Source organism: Chrysochloris asiatica, unplaced genomic scaffold (genome assembly GCF_000296735.1).
Source record: "Chrysochloris asiatica unplaced genomic scaffold, ChrAsi1.0 scaffold00009, whole genome shotgun sequence".
NCBI lineage: Eukaryota > Metazoa > Chordata > Mammalia > Afrosoricida > Chrysochloridae > Chrysochloris > Chrysochloris asiatica.
The window spans coordinates 20,240,241-20,259,867 of record NW_006408527.1 but is presented as its reverse complement, the minus strand read 5'-3'; the positions used below and the strand labels follow the sequence as shown (position 1 = coordinate 20,259,867).

General features: G+C 46.0%; 1 protein-coding gene and 1 pseudogene across 1 annotated transcript; one reads left to right on the top strand and one right to left on the bottom strand.

Moving 5' to 3' along the window:
* Positions 1-2,644: 2,644 nt before the first annotated feature.
* On the bottom strand, positions 2,645-10,087 carry CHI3L1 (chitinase 3-like 1 (cartilage glycoprotein-39)). The gene is made up of 10 exons (XM_006834220.1): positions 10,063-10,087; positions 9,659-9,688; positions 8,406-8,607; positions 7,829-7,885; positions 6,967-7,117; positions 6,180-6,301; positions 5,005-5,128; positions 4,004-4,186; positions 3,211-3,327; positions 2,645-2,782 (listed from the first exon to the last, which is right to left on the bottom strand). Exons 1-10 carry the CDS (start codon positions 10,085-10,087, stop codon positions 2,645-2,647), a joined length of 1,149 nt encoding a protein of 382 aa, XP_006834283.1.
* A 7,000-nt stretch (positions 10,088-17,087) lies between these two features.
* On the top strand, positions 17,088-19,516 carry LOC102812962 (annotated as a pseudogene).
* The last annotated feature ends 111 nt before the right edge of the window (positions 19,517-19,627 follow it).

Sequence of the window (19,627 nt, the reverse complement as noted above, 5' to 3'; positions counted from 1 at the left end):
TGTAATCCCATCTATGTTAAATTTAAAAACAGGCTACAACAAGCTGCTGTGTTCAGGTACATTCATAGGTGGTGAGACCATCAAGATGGGACCCTAAAGTCAGGACAGGGGCCACCTCTAGGGATATATGTGAGTGTGCTTCATTTCCTTCCCCAAGTGATGGTTACGAAGGTTTTCACTTTATAACAATTCTTTTAAATCAAACATGCCCATTTTAGGCACTCTTTAACCTGTATAAGTTTGTAGTATTGTTAATTCTTTTGAGTCGGTCCCTGACTCATTATGACTCTGTATGCTACTGAGCAGAAAGGCTCCACAGAGTTTTCTTGGCTGTAATCTTTACAGAAGCAATCTGTCAAGCCTTTCTCCCATGGAGCCCCTGGGTAGGTTCAAACTGCCAATGGTTTAGTAGCAACTGATTGAAAAATACTTGTACCACCCAGGCCCCTCAGCACGCACGGTTTATCCCACTTTAAAACAAATATATGAGCATGTAGTGAGCAGCAGGTCTGGGCTAGGTCCTCAGACCCAAGAGCTGGGCCCAGAAGGGGGTCTAGCTACGTCTCAACACTACACTACGGAGAGCCGAGGCGTGGCAGTGGAGGATCTGGGGGAGTTTCTGGGTCCTGTCATGCCTGGGTGTCCGTGTCCTCTACCAGGTGACTCTGTGTTCTGCTGGGCCGGGGGCGGGCACTGGAGATCTGATCCCCATCCCTGGCCTCTGACTCTGTAGCTATAAGAGAGTGTGACTAACCCTGCAGGACCCTGAGTCAGCCCTGAGGAGTCAGTCCCAAGCTGGGAGAAGGGTGCCAGGAAGGGGGTGACCACAGGTGGGGGCTGCTCAGGATGGTTCACAGCCTCTGAGTTTTCCAATCCCTTGTGGGGTGAGATGGACAGTGGACAGGGATTAGGAATTGCATGACCTTACAGATCAGCGGTGAAATGTCCAGTTCCTTCCAAGACCCTGGCCAAGTTCTTACTTTTTGCCTTTAGCAAGACTGTGACCTTGGGATCAGTTGCATCTGCCCAGCTCCAGCTGGTTCAGATTTCAGGACAGCCACCTCACCTACACCTCAAATCAGTGTCAGGAACCATTAGGCCAATTGGTGGTAATCCCAAATCACAGATGAAGCCACAAGTAGATTCCCTTTGGTTTTAGAGTGAGAATCAGGACTCTCTTTGGATATAGGAGTACCTAGGAGCACACAGAAACCTGGGAGAGGATCTCCAACCACAAAGCCTGGGAAATGGACTGGTCTTTCATGCCAGAGGCCACCTGAGCAGAGGTGACTTGGACTCTGCAGGGACTGTTACAGGAGTGAGAGAGGAGTGTCCTGTGTCCTTCCAGAGGATAATGCTGGGACTGTTGGCTGATTTCAGCCCAGAAGTGGTGAGGTAAAGATGTATCTGGCAATGGGTCGTCATCATTAGCTGCATCTGAGTTTAGTTTGACTCCTGACGACCCCATGTGTGTCAGAGTAGACCTGTACCCCATAGAGTTTTCAAGGTTGTGGTCTTTGGGGAGCAGATTGCCAGACTTATTTTCTGAAGGTCTCTGGGTGGATTTGAACTGCCAAACTTTTGACTAGTAGTAAATCCTTCACCATTCACAACACCCAGAGAATCCTGGTACTGGGAGTATCTCTCAAATGCCCTGCAGAATCAGCTCGATGGGTGGGTGGGTCCTACAGAAACTTCAGCCTTGGGAGGGTGGGAAGGTACTTGAATTGACATCTGCTTTCCTTCTGGCCTTGAAAGTCCAGAGTTCAGGGCTCTAGAGTGACCCTGTGGTTGGCTTCCACCACCTTCTGGGGAACAGAGGAGATGAGAGGATGGGGTTAAAGGGCTTCCTATGAAGCATCTGCTGCACTTCAGAAGCAAACATGTTTTCCTTCAGCAAGGAACTTCATTAAGAAGCCCGATGACAATGACCTTAGGATCTAGAAGGCCACCAGGCCACTTGGGTTGTGTTCAAGCAGATGAGGCTGAGGATGCTGGTCTCCCAATGGGGCACAACTGGAGACATGGTGCCTGGTGGCTTCATCCTCTACAAGTTTAGGCTACCGGGCCTCAGAGAGAAGAATCCAGAACATTTGGGGAGGTGAACCCAGTGGGCCCAGTGAGGCCACGAAGATGGACTGAAGCAAGTGTCACACACTGTTAAGCTTTTGTACTTTATTGAGCAGTTGTGGAATTAGGAAAGGAAGTGGGATAATAGACGTGGTTATGCTTTGCAGGGGAAGGTTTCAAGTTGGTCTTTGCAGAGAGTATATTTAGTAGGGCATGGCTTTTTGTAAGGTAGCTGGCTACTTGATCAGCACGATGGTATCTTCTGGCAAGTAGGCTGGGGGTAAGGGAGTTGAAATTCCCTTGTGCCAGACTTGGGACTCAGTAAGCATTTTCATTAGTCAGCAAGTGTTTACTGATCCTATGCCATATACTGTGCTGGTCTGAAAGCCCATATAGCCCCATGGTCCCGCCCATACCTCTTTGTTTCCCGGAGCTGAGCCCAAATCTCAGAGCTGTGGCTCCAAGGAAGGAGAAAGGCTCAGATGAGGACTCAACAGCTGCAGCCAAGGGGTGTGGGGCACCCTGTTCCCACTGTGTGCAGAGGGGAGGGAGAGCAGAAGGACAGGAAGGGAGTCTAAGCTACAGAGAGTGCATCCTTGATGGTGCTCGTGAGAGGGAATGCCTTCTGGCCACAGAAAGAGCCTCGAATGTCATCCAAGTCCAGAGTCCACACCATGGCGCCTGCTAGCTGCTTGCTCTTCAGGTACTGCACCTAGCAGGAAAGGTCCAGAGGGGCAGGGCTGGATTTCTTAGATAGGGTTGGGTGTGGGAAGTGGGGATGGGGGAGTGGGGACCTACCCTGTGGGTCCCTCCCCAGGGAAGGGAACAGCAGGCACCTGAGACCCACAACACCCCGATCTTTACTGCAAAACCTGATACCATAAAGTTAATTGAGACCCTACAGAGGAGAGTAGAATTGTCCCATGGGTTTTCTAAGGCTGTAAATCTTTATGGAAGCAGACTGCCACTTCTTCTCCCATGGAGCAGCTGGTGGGTTTGAACCTCTAACCTTTTGGTTAGTAGCTGAGCACTTAACCACCATACCACAAGAGAAGGGATCCCTGAATCTGGTTCCTTGGGATGGGACTGTCTCCCTCTCCCTCTTTTTCTCTCCTGGGGTGTGGTCTTGGGGCAGCCTACCTTGGTTTTGACGCTTTCCTGGTCGTCATACCCTACCCACTGGTTGCCCTTGGTGGCATAAGGGACCTTCCCCAAACGGAGTCTTTTGATGTTGGCCCCGTTGAGGAAATCACAGATCTATGGAGAGAACAGTGGTGGAGTGGGGTGGGGTAGTGTTAAGATGTCATGCAGGGACTGCCAGTCCCAGGGAAAAAAGTCTCTCCTTAGATGTCTTCCAGCCCCTGACTCCCTCCTGCAGGCTCTATCTGACTCCAGAAACTATAGACTTCTTACAAATATATGTAAAATAGGTACAAATAGTGTCAGAAAGCTGTCCACATGTGGACTGGGGAAGCTTCATAAAATTTATAGAAACGTGGAATTAAAAGGAAATGGAGTATTTGAAGTCCCTTCTATAGCTGAGAGCTTTCAGAGTGTCCTCCTTAAACAGGGCTATGGGAAGGTTGGTTGGTCTGCCACTGAGGATGTATAGCCAGAGCAGCAGAGACTGTACCATATACAGCAAACGAGGCTGCCCTTGGCCACTGCTGTCTCCTGGCTAGAGGGAAATCCCAGCTCAGTGGACAGAAGGACATTCCTGAAGCTCCTCACTAGGGTGGTGCTAGTGACTAGATATCTGCCTGTGGGAGACAGTTCATAGAAAAAGGTTTGCCCCTTCCTCGTCTTCAGGTGCTAGGTCACTGGGGATATTTTTTATTCCCAAGGAACCAAAGTGGGGGTGGGAGGAGCACTTTACCTAGGGCTGCTGGTGGTATGTATTTGAGAACCTTACCTTCTCCCCCAACCCCATTACCTCATAGTAGGCAAGCATGCCCTTCTCCTTGGTGAAGTGGCCTTCTGTTCCAGGCCCTGAGGTTGGAGCTCTAAAGCCCGTCATAGAGGATGCCAGGGTAAAGCTTCTCCCGTAGGTGGGGATGCCCATTACCAGCTTATTAGCTGGGGCTCCCAGACTCAACATGTACCCCACAGCGTACTCCTGGGAGAGGAGGGGAAGTACCAGAGAGGCCAGTTAGCTGACTGGTGGCATCTGAATGTAGAAAATTGTACAATTAACATTGCTGCCTTAAATGGTGAGGATATCCACATACAGTAAATCTGGGGTTTCCCTTTCCTCTGGGAACCAATAATGTCACTTTTAATTGCATTTCATGACTTCAATCTCAAAAACATCCTACAAGGTATACTTTTGTTGTTAGCTGCTGTAGAGTTGACCCTTGACTGACTGTGATCCAGAGGCTTTTCATTGGCTGATTTTCAGAAGTAGATCACCAGGCCTTTCTTCCTACTGTTAGTCTGGAAGCTTCACTGAAACTTGTTCAGCATCATAACACCACTCTAGCCTCTACTCAGGTACACTGGCTGGGAATCGAACCTAGGTATCCTGAATGGAATGGGAGAAGTCTACCACTGCCTCCAATGCCCCTAGCTATTAGGTATAGAAAGGGATTATTACTATTTGACAGATGCAAAAATGGGTGATTTGCTCTGGTTACAGATGAGAGGTGAAGAGTAGACACCATCCTCCTCAACTCCATCACAAAAGAGAGTGCTTTCTCTACTCTGCCCCTGTCTCTGCCTCACTGCCTCCACCCTACAGACCCATTAGAAGATGTCCTAGTTTTTCATTCCAGGAGTCATGGAGAATACACAGACTTGGGCCTCCATTAGCTCATTTGTACAGTGGGCATCATAACCACTCCCTTGCAGAATTGCACTGAGGAGCAGATGGGTGGCATATGAACACAGTAGGTCTTGTGGCCCCCCTCCCAGCCCTCGCTCCCTCTGGGCGCTTACAACATTAAAGTATCGGTCAGAACTTAAGCTATCCTGGTCTTTGTGGAGGAGGCTGTGATGGCCTGTGATATCTCTCCAAGCTCCATGAAAGTCATAGGTCATGAGATTGATGAAATCCAGGTATCTGTGGAAGAAAGAGATGAAGGGGAAGTCAGGGAATTAGAAATGTTCTTGGCTACAAGTCCACCATCCCAGTAAAAGGTGCAGCAAGACAGGTGGACAGCTGAGAGAACTTGTTATCTGCTGCCCTGGCTGCTGGGCTACCTCCTCTGTGCTACACCAGGGTGTGGCCTCAGAGTCTCACAAGTGCATTTAATGCAAGAACAGGATTCTCCTATTAGGTCTCCAGCACACATCTGGGTGTGGAGCTTCACCCCCCCATCCTCCCGCCTCTCCCACCATGTTTGTCTTGGCAAAAACAAATGAGAAGTGGCATTGACAGGCAGCCAAAGTTAATGTGAGCCCAAAGATACAGTGGTGTGGGGAGGAAGTTTCCCACATCCATACTGGCAAGGGCATGGGGACTGTGGGCTGTAGTGCATTTTATGTGTATCAGCTTTGGGAGTTTGGGACAGATAATTGACAGCCACCTCTTTCCATCCTTTAAATAGTCACACTATGCAACAAGTCCATAGCTCCCTAAGAAAATTCTGGAGTCAAATTGAAGAGCCTTTTTTCTCTTATTTTTGGGTTTCCCAAGATCCACACTTTTATTCCACCAAGAGACCAGATACTTGGCTGTTGACTACTCATACTCATATGCACGGGGAACAGGGAGACAAGGTGGTGGGTGAACCAGTCTAGATGAAAGCACCTTGAGGACTTGCCAACCTTCCAGAAATGAAAGGTGCTGTTTGTTACTGCTCTGCTATCTCTCCAGGTACCACCTTCTCCATGCCTGCTGGACCAGGCATGGAGAAAGTGGCTACTGTGGTTGGCTGGTTTGTATAGATTTTCCTCTTCCATTTTCTAAAACACATTTATTACCGTGTCCTCAGCTGGTCACAAAGCACCCACAGAGATTAAAGGGAAACTAAGGCACAGAGCTGAAAAGTGACTTGCTCAAGGTCACACACTGAACTTCTGGAAGCACTGGGACTAGAAGCCCAGTGTCCTGACTCTACATGGAGTGATAGGGCTGAGTGAGGGAGAGAGGGCCACGTGCAGAGACTCACTGTGAGAGCTGGGGGACATCGTAGCCAATGTCGATGTTGACCTTCCCGGCAGGAAAAGCTGCACTGAGTAAGAGCTGCTCTTTTCCTGACTGGGCTTCCTTTGAAAACTCAGCCTTCAAATTCTGGATGGGAGACAGGTGGGTGAGTGAAGAGGATGCTGACTCAGACCGTGTGAGAGGGAGACTGGCAGATAGATGCTGAGGTCTCGGACCACCTCATTCATTTTCCTTGTTTGCTGTGATCCTCAACCTCTCTGGGATCAACGGAATGATGAAGTGGTCCCATCCTCAATGCCACGTATCCCTTTTCCAAACACTGTTTGGATGCAGTTCCTCCCATCCTGAAGGGACCATCAGCACAGTAGTTGATAATATTGGAAGAGGTGTGCCTTTTAGCTGGTACTTTGCTCTTGCTGGCATAGGGAATCACAAAATTAAAGTGATTTATAACTGGTCTTGTGGCAATTTGCCCCTGGGGCAACTGGAGTGACTGGAGCTGCCTTCAGATGGGGTGACAGTCCCTGGATGCAGTGCATACAGGATACTGATGGTATCAGCTTGGATGGGAATGCACTACTAAATGGGCCTCTTCTGACCTACACTGGAAGAAAGATCCTTAGGGCAGCTTGTCTGCTCCTGGTTCAGGGTCCTGGGACCCTGTAGCAGGGAGGCCTCAATGTCTTTGCCTGCCCTTAGGAGGCCATCATCTGGAGACAGGTCTTACTCACCCACCCCCTACACCTCCTGATGCCTGACAACCTCCACCCCACCCCCCACTCAACCAGTACCTTGACCAGGTTGGTGAAATGCTGTCTGTCTCTCCGTCCAGGGTAGATCCAGGACAGGTCCAGCCCATCAAAGCCATAGGTCCGCAGAAATGTTGGCACCGACTTGATGAAAGTCTGGCTACTCTGACTGTTGGAGGCTATTTTGGAAAATCTAGGACCAAAATCACACCATTGGTATGCTTAACACCAATATGCTGGAGTCTTTGACCCTTTGGTGGAGTTTCTCAGACTTGACGAGCTGAGAACCTGAGCCTACCCTGCTTTAGGAGAGCATGGTGAGACAGTACACTCCCTAAGACATGTCTGATTTCCAGACTTGGCTCTATCACTTTGGTCAGGTTGTAACCTGAGCCTCAGTTTTCCCGTATGTAAAATGGGGTTGATTATATTACCTGATGGTGCTGTTGTGGCTGGAAAGGGTGCCTGACATACACTTAATAAGCACTCAACAAATGGGAGCTATTGTGGTCATGCTCTAACCTCTTTTAAGCCCTGCTCCCACTCTATCCACTCCTGGGGATATTCCCAGCGTCTCTATACCCCTAAAGCTTCCCATTAATTTCCATCTATCTCCTGTTAGCCCCTACACCAGTAGCTCCCAGTTGTTCATTGTTCTTAGGTGTGAGGGGACAGTAAACAGAGCACTGTCAAAGGACCAGAAGATCTGTTGTCAACTTGCTGTGTGACTCATGACAAGTACAAGGCTCTGGTTCCTTGACAGTATGTCAAGCCTAAAGCCCCTAACAGCTATTTAGGTCTCTGTGCCCAACCAGTCTGGGCTTCTTGTGCCCCCATACAGTCAGGGAAATAGACTCTTATTTCATCATTCTCTGTGGTCCTGCCGCTGAGGAATGGGTCCTACCTCTCAGAGCCAAAGTTCCATCCTCCAACAGACAGGAGAGTCTTCAGGTTGGGGTTACTGTGAGACACAGGGATAAGAGGATAGTAATGGAGTGAAGCCGTCGTAACACTTGCTGGACCTGTATCTGAGGTCGTAGCAGGTTTCTAGCTTTGGGTGGGAGGTTGAACTATGTGTCTGAGATCTTTCTGACCCTGAGATTCAGGGATTCTAAGAGGTCATCAACTTGATGGCAGTTTCTCTTAGACATACTGCTCATTTCTTGATCTTCTTAGTGGGGAAACTAGGGATGGCAGAATAGAGAGGTGAGAAGTTTCCATGTACTTTGGAAAGGATTTCTTGGGGAAGAACCCCCCTTTTGCCTCCAAATCTCCAGGGAAGCTCAGTCCCTGCTTTCTTCTAGAGTCTGTCTCTATTATTACGCCAAACACCAATCAATACCCACCTCATTATCTCCTCCCATGGAAGTCCAAGTCCTGCAATCCTCCACCCAGTTCTCCCTGGGCAGAACCATCCTGCTCTGAGCCCAGCCCAGTAAGCCGTCTATCCCCATCCTGTCCCGGCTAGCCAGTGACCCAACTTTTTCTTGAGTGAGTTCAGCATGCCATAGAGTGTCACGTCATTCCACTCCAAGGTGTCGATCTCGTTGTTGCTTATGTTGGCAAAGCTGTAGATGATGTGGGTGCAGAGGAAGGGGTCGATGTTGTCTGGGAAGCATTTCGCATTACCCTCCCGGTACTGGGACCAGTTGGTGTAGTAGCAGACCAGTTTGTAAGCAGAACCTGAGGAAGAAGTCTGGAGTGGGATCTGGGCTGGGATAGAGCCAGAGATCCTCTGGAGGAGATCTTTTGGAGCTGAACTCCAAAGAGGTGGGGTTAGGGGCAGAACTGGGAATAAGACAGAGGTCTGAGTGAAAGGGCCTGGCTCAAACTCCCCTGCTTTTGGGAAGTTCCTGTCTGTTGAAAATCAGGCATGCTGCAAAGATGCTGGGGAACTATGAATTCATTCACTGCAGACTAAGAACAAGGTGAGAGTGGTGGATGGTGAATATTAATGAAATGTGTTGTTGTGGTAGTTAAGTGCTACCGAGTCGGTTCTGACTTGTAGTGATCCTATGTAGGGTTTCTGAGGAGTGGCTGGTGCGTTTGAACCACTAACCTTGCGGTTCAGTGCTACAGAGCTACACCAGCACTCCAGGTGAAATATAGGTGGCACCATTTCAGTAGAGAAGGCTACCTGACTAGGCTTTGAGGCAAGGCAGTCAGTGTGGGAAGATAGCCTTGTGGGACTTGCAGTGGATTCATGGATCCAAGTTGCTCTGGTCGGTGTTTCTAACCATCCTGCTGGTGTGGTGCTGTAGGATAAGCACTGGTCTACTAACTGTAAGGTTGGTGGTTCGAACCCACCAGCAGCTACTCAGAGTTGCTATGAGTTGGAACTAACCAGCCAGCACTAAACAATGACAATAACAACTCATAACCAACTACAGATCAGCAGATAACTGGGGCATAGTATCACAATGGAGTGGGATAGTCTTCTTCTCGGACTCTGCATTTCTCCTGCTGCACATTAAGTTCCTGATTATCTAGGAAGGACTTGAGTTAGTGGCTTCTAACAGGTCATTACTGAATTTGGAAAACTTTCAAATATACAGAAAAGTAGACAATGGAATGAAATCAATAAAACAGAGCTAAGCATGCATATGACCTTCATCTCGTTTTAACAAATATTAATCTCTATGAGTCATTGAATTCACAGAAAGAACTGGACAAGTGTCAAGATTTCCACCCTACTCCCATCCCCCATCACTTAAAAGCAGGTTCCATTACTCACAGCACTGGAGCAGCAGTAAGACCACAAGGCCTGTGGAGAGATCTGGGGTTAGAAGTCTGTAAGCACGACCTGCTCTTCCTTCCCCTCACTCACTCCTCCAGGCAATCTAGGGCAGGACAGCAACCTCCTCCGTCCCCAACCCTCCCCAGACTCTGTCTGATCCACCTTTGTTGTAAAGTACTCTCAAGTTCCTTCAGACTCATAGCAATCCTGTATAGGGCTTTTAAGGAGTAGTGGATGGGTTTGAACCATAATTCAGTGATTCTACAGTGCCACACCAGGACTCCCATTTGTTCCCCAAGCAAGGGGGAGTCCAGGTCCCACCCTGCAGTAGTTCCATGGGTTGCTTGGACCCTTCATCTTGAAAAAACACTACCCCAATCCACCTGGTCCAGCCCAGATACCTGTTTGAGTCATCCTCAGACACATCCCAGCTGCAGCAGAGCAGGGCGGTTGTCCTCTTCCTTCAATTCCCTGGGCTTCTAGTGCTCAGCTGCCTGACAAGGTCTGGTTCCCACACTGCCAACTTCCTTTTTATACCTGTCCCACTCCACTCCCCCCATGCCCCAAGCCATCCTGTTTACTGGATCTGAGCTGTGTGTCAATTAAGGAACTAAGAGGCTGGGGAGTGGAGAGTAGGGTCAGTAAGGAGGATTGATTGGGAAACTCTGGAGTTTTGAAATGTAAGGATCAACTAACTCTTCAGGAGGCACCTCCCAGCACAGGAGCCGTTAGGGTTAGATCCGGGGGTGGGGGGGTTCCCTGGTTGTGTAGCTTGGCCTCATTTCTAAAGACCTGCTTCCCTGCTCCCTAACTTTCCTGCCCAGGGTTTCCTGGCCTCCCTGGCAGCTTCTGCAATACCAGCTCTAAATCCAGGTCCTTGGCTAGACTGAAGGGGCACAAAGGGGCTATGAAACCTTCAGCATCCCAAGTAAGGCTGTTGTTTTTCTCCCAGATCCCAGCATCATCACCCTGCATGACCTAGCTTCTTCCTCAGACTTTCTCAGGGAAATTTTGCTGTTTCCCAGCAGCTAGGTGGAGAGGCCCTTGAGGGGAGGAAGGCAAAGGGCTCTCTTGCTGAGGGCTCCCTTTGAGGCCCGTGCCCCTCATCTGAGCAGTTTATGTGCCCAGTATTTTACAGAGAAGTGGGGTGAGGACTGGGAAATTCCCACAGGACACTGTTCTGTCTCTTATTGGAAATGCCAGATTGAAGAATGAGGGGGCTTTACAAGGTTTGAAGTCCCTGGGAATGAATGCAGTCCGTACTTGATCTCCCTTAAAGATATTTCTGGACTTCTCCTGGGAGACTTGAAACCCAAATCTAATGTGCTCACCCTCTTCAAATCCTTCAGTGCCTCTCATCATTCTTAGGACAAGAACACAACTTCTTAAGGCCCTGTATGGTTTGGCCTCTGTTTGTTGGTACATTTTTGGTCAAAGATCCAGGACAATTCCATTCTTTGAAGACTATAAAGTAATTAATAGGCAGCAAGTGAAATGATCAGAACTCCAAGAGCTAGAATGGGTCAGAGTGCTTCTCAACAAAGTCCCTATATTTTTGCAATAACATTAGGTAATAATCATAAGTTATTCACTCTGCCTCCACAGCCCTCTCTTGGTAAGGTCTCTTTCCTTTCTCCTTCACCTTCTTGGCCTCCCTTCTTCCAAAACTGAAACCGTTCTCCCTTTCATTGTAAGAGGAGAGGATAAAAGACATTCATCCATAAGGATTAAGGGTCAGCACATCTTTTTTTTTCAGGTGACTGCCTCCTTTTGCACCCAAGGTGATTGATAACAATGATAGTTAGAGATAATTTTTCCTTGTTCATCTGGGACACTGAGAGGAGGACTTCCTCTAATCTCTAATTCAAGTATTGCAAAGTATCATATATGCAAAAAAGTTTTTATAATAGAGTGTAGGATGTTAAGAAAGCTTCTCCTGTTTTTACTCTCTTCCTTTGTTAAAATTGTCTCATAGGTCCCAATTGGCCCAAACCTAGTTTTCCTGTGTTTCTCCAGCTCAGTTTATTGACACCACATGTTCTCACTTGGAGGCAGCATTGTCACAATAAATGGCCAAGATACCCCCAGGCCTGCTTCAGTAGGACTGGCCAAGGATTCTGTGGCTCACAACCTCCCAGCCTCATCTCATACCACGCCCCGCTTACTCCCTACATCTCAGCCATCCTGGCATTTCTTTGTTTGTGTCATCTACTTGCCTATCTGTAACTATGAAGGGTCTGAGATTTTACCCTACACTGGACCACAAGATCAATTTGAACTGCAAAGTCAGCAATTCAAATCCACCAGTGGCTCCTGTATATAGCAGGGTCGCTATGAATTGAAATTGACTTGAAGGCACTAAATAGCAACAACAGAGCCAATGAGATAGCTGGCCACTGTTTCCTGGATGCTGGGACAAGACAGGATATTCCTAGGTCAAAGATAAAGGACTTTTATGACTCATGCACAGCACTCAGCTTGAGCTTCATGTTCTCCTCCGTTCAGTTCCTCTTGGTCTCCATGTCTCACAGGGGTCATGATGGAACAGCCCAGAGGGATGCTGCACACAACGGTTGTTTCACAGCAGAGGAACCCTCCGTCTGAGGAATTCAAATTTTTAATGTTGAACAGTAAGGCTCCCTTCTCTTTGCCTTGGAGGGAGGCCTTACCTTTATTATTCTGGACAGGAAACAAACTTTTCTTTGTATCTTTCAAGGCTGTATGCTATATGCACATCACTGAGAAGGTAGTCTAAGACAAAGGCAGTCAGTGTCTCTGCTCAGAAGACCTGTGGAAAATTGTCTCCCAGTACTGCCCAATACTTTTTAGTTCATGCTGGTGTGGTGCTGCAGGCTAAGCATTGGACTATTAACCACAAGGTCTGTGGTTCAAACCTACCAGTCACTCCTCTGATCATAAGACTTCTGGAGAATTGTCTTCTGAGACTGCACTCTTTTGGTCTGTCTAGTCCTGGTGTGGCCCTGTGGGTTAATGCACTGGACTACAAAGCCAGTTTGAGCCACAAGGTCAACAGTTCAAGCTCACCTGACGCTTCTTGGACACCTTATACAGGGTTGTTATGAGTTGGAAACGAACTGACTCCAACAGCCACCAACCATTCTTACTTATCTTTTAGATCAGCGCTCAGGCAGCGCCATCTTCCACAACTAAGACACTCTCTGATGTGGGAAAATCCCTGCTGTGAGGATCAGAGCACTTCTTAGCATTTGACTCAGTTAGAATTTTACATTGTGTGTAGATTTGAATGTTCTATTCAAGTCTGCTTCCTTCACTAGCTAATAAACTCAATAAAGGCAAGGAGTAGGCCAATTATTCTTCACTTTGATATCTATTCCTAGTGTTTGCCACATAGTTGTTGTTGTTGTTAAATGCTGTCAAGTCGGTTCTGACCCATAGCTACCCTGGGTAGGGTTTCTGCGGAGCAGCTGATGAGCTTGAACCACTGACCTTGCAGTTCAAATGGCTTTGCAGTCTGACGCATTAACTAACCCACAGCGCCACACTAGGTGCTTAGTAAAGTACCCAGTGAAAAAAATGAATGAACTGTCTCAAAATGATACATAATCCCAAACTCTTCTATCTGGAGTATGAAACCTGATGTTCTCAAAACTTTGATCTCACTACATAGTTGTTGTCATTCCAAGAATAACGGACTCAAGAAATACCACAGAAAGTGGCAGGAATTCTGAGTGAATGACCCTACTGAAATTTTTCTAAGTCTCCTTGAAACCCTGGTCATTTGCTTACTCATTTAACAGAGGTGTATTGAGCCTTTACTAATTGTGTACTGTGTGGTGGGAGGTGGGACAGAAAGGTGGGTAAAATCAGAGCCAGTCCTCGTCCTCAGGTAGTACAGTCTGGCAAAGAAGAGAAACATTAAGCAAATATATTTATTACAATTGTGAGAAGTCCAACAATGAAATTCCAAGTGTAAGGAGAGATTAGAGCAAGGTATGGGTGGTCAGGGAAGGCTTCCTTAAGAAATTATGTTTAAGATGAGATGGTAAGGAAGAAAGAATCCCTGCATGGTATAGTTAACTGATCTGCTCTAACCAAAAGGTGAGTGGATTGTGTATATCCAGAGGTGCCTTGGAAGAAAGGCCTGGCAACCTACTGTCAATAAATCAGCATGAGGCACAGTTCTTCTCTGACTCACATGGGATCACCAAGAGTGTGAGTCACGTAACAGCAAATGGTACTAGTTTTCTTTAGCTCTGCAAATGTGTGCATGAGGTAGGGGAAACAGCACAGGCTTGGGGTGGGGAGAGGTTTCCTGTTCCAGAAACTGGAGGAAGTCATGAGTAGAATTTAGCAGCTTTCTCACCTGGCCATCATATTCACAAACCATCTTCACACATTGCCATACCAAAGTAATTGTTGTTGTTGTTGTTAAGTGCCTTTAGGTTGGTTCTAACTCACAGTGAATAGCAACCCTGTATAGGGCTTCCTGGTGTGGTGTTGTGGGTTAATGCACTGGACTGCAAGGTTGGTTTGAATCGTAGGGTTGGCGGTTCAAACTCACCAGCCACTCCTCAGAAGCCCTATACAGGGTTGCTATGAGCCAGACCTGACTCGATGGCACTCAACAACAACAGCAACAACATAGGGTTTCTGAGGCTGCATATCTTTGAGGCTGCAGAAAGCCTCATCTTTGTTCTGCAGAGCAGCTGGTGTACTTGAACCTCTGACTTTGTGGTTCACAGTCTAGTGCTTATCCTACAGGGCCACTATGCATCCCATAGCAAAATAATGTTGTTGTTGTGATGTTGTTAAGTGCCATGGAGTTGATTCTGACTTATAGCGATGCTGTATCAGGATTCTGAGGAGTGGTTTGTGGGTTTGAACCACTGACCTGGTGCTTAGCAGTCCAGTGCTTATCCTACAGCACCACACCAACACTCCAACAAAATGACAGCAGGGATAAAATTGTTTTAGCCAAGGAGTCCATATTTATGGGAATGAGTTGAGGTTTGTCATTTTGGGGAGTCAGTCAGTCAGACCCTGTTATCTTTGGTTTGTCTTCATATGTAAAGTATTCCCAGCCTCCACTGGTGCTTAGCTATGTTGACAGCAGCTTGTGGTATCACTTTTGCCTTTACACTATTTATGCCATAGAGGCTTGGGTTTGACCTCATAAGTTGGTTCATGATAGTCTCATTCAATATTGTTAAATTAGTCTTTGGTTTTCATTTGACCAGTTTAATCTACACAGGTGTAACAAGAGGTGTTGATTAATATATATACACATAAAATTTAATATCTATATAAATTCCTCTTTTTTGTATGGTCAACAAAACGGGAGTCATGTGACATTAAGCTTTTGCAGTTAATTTGTGTTGGAGACTTTGTCAAGTCTCTTGGGTTAGGAATGACATTCATGTGCCAAGAATTTTTACCATCCTTATCCACTCTGTTTTCTTTCAAATTCCCATATTGGTTCATATTCCTGGCTTGCTGGGAAATGAAATCCTTTACTGCCTGTAAGGCAGTGTGATTTCCTAAATTATAAAACAGTTGCCAAGAAGTTTTCTGAAAGAGCTTCAGAGCTGCGGTTCCCACATGCAAAGTAGAAGTTTTGTTCTGGAACAGAGGTTTATCACAACTAATTAAATTAAGCTGTTGGCCAAGTTACTATCCAATCATATTCTGGTGAGATAAAGAGCAGGCTCTTATTGAACCTATGTGAATAACTTTAGTGGTCCTTCACTCCCTTTGCAAGCAGATACTCTGCTTTAGTTACTTTTTTCTTCTCTTCCAAATTTATAAATTATTGTTGTTGTTGAGTTGTGTCCGACACATAGCGACCCTGTCTCTGAAGAGTGGCTGGTCAGCTTGAACCTGTGACCTTGCTGATCAAACTGACTTTACAGTTCAGCACATTAATCCACATGTAGCCACTTAGAAAGTTTTAAATTGTGGCAAAACAGATGCCATCAGTTGATATCTACTCTTGACAACCTCACACGGCAGTGTAGGGTGGCCCCAGAGGGTTTCCAAGTTGTAATCTCTATGGAAGCAGAGTACCAATCTTTCTTCTAGTGAGTTTGAGCCGCTTGTCTTTTGGTTAGCAGCTAAGCACTTTAACCATTGTGCCACCAACTCCCCTGCCATTGAGTTGATTCTGACTCACAGTGACTGTGTGTAGGGTCCCCAAGACTGTAAATGAATTAGACAACCTCATCTTTCTGCCTTGGATAGGCTGATGGATTTGAACCGCCAACCTTGTAGTTAGCTAGCAGCCCAATACCTAAACCATCACCAGGGCTCCTTATAGTGCTATCAGAGCTCCTTATATATAACATAATATTTAGCAAGTCAACATTTTTACATGAATAATTCCGTAACATTCATTACATCAGTCATGTTGTGCAACCATTATCAGAATCTATTGATAAATTTTCTATAATCATAAATACTCAATACTTTCAAAATTTCCCTCCTCCCTCCTATCCCTTGTTGTTGTTGTTGTTAAGTGCTGTCGAGTCGGTTTCGACCCATAGCGACCTCCTATCCCTAGTAACCATTAATATTAACTTTGACCTCTATACATTTGCCTACTCTGGATATAAAATAGAAAATTTAGTCATAAAAATAAAAGAACTTAGTTTAAACACTTTCAATGTTATTTAGCCTTTGCTAGCGCTTGCTTAAGAAGTTGACTGCTAAGCAAAATATTAGCCATTGGAGCCCACCAGCTACTCATTGCTGTTTGGGAGAAAGATGAGGCAGTCTGTTTCTGTAAAGATGTTGTTGTTGTGGAGTGCCATTGAGTCAATTCCAACCCATATAGGCTTTCCGAGGAGTGGCTGGTGAGCTTGAACCGCCGACCTTGCAGTTCAAACACATGTTGCAATCCAGTGATTTAACCCCCAGCGCCACACCATTTACAGCCTTAGAAATCTGATGGGGGCAGTTCTATTCTGTCCTAAAGGGTTGCTAAGAGTTAGGTTTTAGCAGGTAGTGTAAATGGGTGAAATGCTCAGCTACTAGCATTAGGTTGGCAGTTTGAACTTCGGAAGACAGGCCTAGTGACCTGCTTTTGAAAAGTGTAAGGAGCAGTTCTACTCTGCACAGATGGGGTTTACCTGAGTTAGAATCTACTCGGCAGTAACAACGTTGCTTTATAGGCAAGACCAATCAATACATGTCATTATCATTTACAAAATTATTTTTTAAATTTCTTTATGATATGTAAGTTTATAATCTATACTAATATTCTTCTTTTCTTTAACATTTTGAATACTGAAAGTTCAGTTGGGACAAAATGCCATTTAAAGAGTCTTCATTGGTGGTTTGTATAGCTATAAATCTGTTAAATTGAAGATTAGTGATTGATTAAAAGGAGTTTTTTTCTTTATATGGATAAAAACAAAATATATGGTGCTTGAGCCACCATAAATCCACCATGGGTCTGGCCCTGTTGGCACTGAGGGTGCTGTTGGTGGCCCTGTATGCTTAATGTCCGGCTCAGGCCCCTTAAAGTATGGGAGGGGCTGGGGAGACAGAGCTTTAGGATGAGGGGAGGGAAATGGGCACTACCCAGTTTTGTTGTTGTTGTTGTTAAGTGCTGTTGAGTCGGTTCTGACTCATAGTGACCCTGTATAGGGTTCCAAGGAGCAGCTAGTCAGCGTGAACTTGAGGTTCACACCGACCTTGCAGTCCAGCGCATTAGCCCACAGCTCAACCTAAGAACTCTGTGACCACCTGGTGATGCTCAACAATATGTAAAGAAAGGGTGAATGAATACACCTCATTCATTGGAACTGGAATGAAGTATATGGAAGAGAATTTGCTTATGTGGCCATCCTTACAGAAAAAGGCCATCCTTTTTTCTGAAACATTTGAAATTTCCCCAGGAAATGCTTCTGAACTAGGAGAAACATTTAAATTTACAAAAGCTGTTGTTTTAGGGAGCATGGTCTCCCTAGAAGATACATAGAAAAAAGAACTGGGAATAGAATATAAAGGCAATGCATACCATTTGATGCATTAAAAACTGCAATCACTTTTCTTTAGCTTTATCAGAGATTCTTTGTGGCAAAGAGACTCCTTGCTGGAAGGATCTTCTCACCTACTTCCGCTCCTATAACCCTTTCTACAGAGTTATCTCCGCAAGAAGTGGCTCACCCCTGCTACCCTGCAATCCAGCACCAGTCAGGAGCTCCAGGAGGAGTTGGTGGGAGCCCAGGATGCTGCAGCGTAAACTGCCTTGACTAGCAGGGAAGTAGGCTCCCGACCCAGACTCCACACTAAGCTATTTGTTGTTGTTAAGTGCTGTTGTGTCAGTTCCAACTCATATTGACCATGTGTAAGGTTTTCAAGGAGTGGCTGGTGAGTTAGAACTGCCGTCTTTGCAGTTCAAACTGACTTTGTGGTCCAGTGCTTATCCTACACTAAACTATTTTGTTGTGGTTGTTGTTGTTAAGTGCTGGCGAGTTTGTTCTGACTCAGTGACCCTGTACAGGGAAACAGCTGGTGGGTTTGAACTGCCGACCTTGTGGTACGTAGTCCAGTGCTGATCCTACAGCGCCACACCAACAGTCCACACTAAGCTAGAAGTGTCTCCAAAGTCACACATTCAGATCTATCTCTGCCAGTTGAATATCACTTGTTAAGTACCATCAAGTTAGTTCCAACCCTTAGCGACCCTGTATAGGCTTTCTGAGGAGTGGCTGGAGAGTTTGAACCGCCAACCTTGTGGTTCAAACTGACATTGCAGTAGAGTGCTTATCCTACAGCGCCACATCAGGACGCCACTAGAGGTAAACAAGAAGACTAAAGCTTCTTTTGGATAAAGATGGTGCTCTCCCAAACCCCAGTTTTCAGCTTAGAATTATATTTATAATCAAAACATAAAATCACTTGGCGCAAGAGGGAGGACTTTGTATGACACCACCCTCTGTTTTTTTTTAAACGCACTTGTAAATTTGGACTTACTTCTGTTTTATACAAGCTCTGTTAAGCTATGTTTACAGTATTTGTATCACTGTTCACAAATCTTGTATGGATGCCTGCCACCATGAAAGAAGAAAGTCTCATGTCTTCACAATGAGGCAGGCAATGTTTGTACACATCCAGTTCCTCTTCTATTCTCCCTCCTACAAGCACATCTCCCATCCTGGGTTCCCATCCAGCTGCTGGTTTCAACCCACTGATGCGTGTACCCAGGCAATGTGAGACATTCTTATGTCCGTCTGACTTTGACAGTGCTGATTCTGGAATTAAGGTGTTTTCTGTAAGTATATATATTTTAATCATTGCTGAGCATTATTGCACATTTGGGGAAGGGAGTTTCATTTTTATTTTAATACATTGTTTATTTCCTCCCTGCATAAGATTTTATTGATGGGTTTTTGCCTCCCAGAATAAGATACTCGAAAGGTCAGTGATTTAAACTCACCAGCCACTCCTCGTAAAGCCTACACAGAGTCCCTGTGAGTCGTAGCCTACTTGATTAACACACAACAGCAAGGAATATCTGAGGTGGTAGCCTTCTATGTAGCAGTGTTGTTAGAAATGAATTTCGATGTTGCGTAAAATACTCTTGGTGAGACTAAATTACCTTGGCAAAGCAAAATTTACTCCTGCAGGAGGGTGCATATCCATAACCGCACATACAGGAACAGGCCAGGGAGCACATGGAGTGAGCAGTCCACTCAGGTTTTTAATCCGTGATATGAGTTTTAAGGCTGTGTCTCACCCCATTGGCTAGGGCTTTGACTGCACAATCTTTTCCCTTACCCGGTTGGCTAGCTCAGATTTCTAAAGTGCGCATTCCTATTTTAGGACAGGAAAAAGAAAGATCGTAAAGTTTCTGCTTTCTTCGGGAAGTAGTCAAAGAAAAAGAGAGAGATCATGAAGTCTTTACTCACTTCAGGAAGTAAAGAAAAAAAGAAAGGTTACCCGAATACAATAAACAGGATTATAATATATATATATATATAT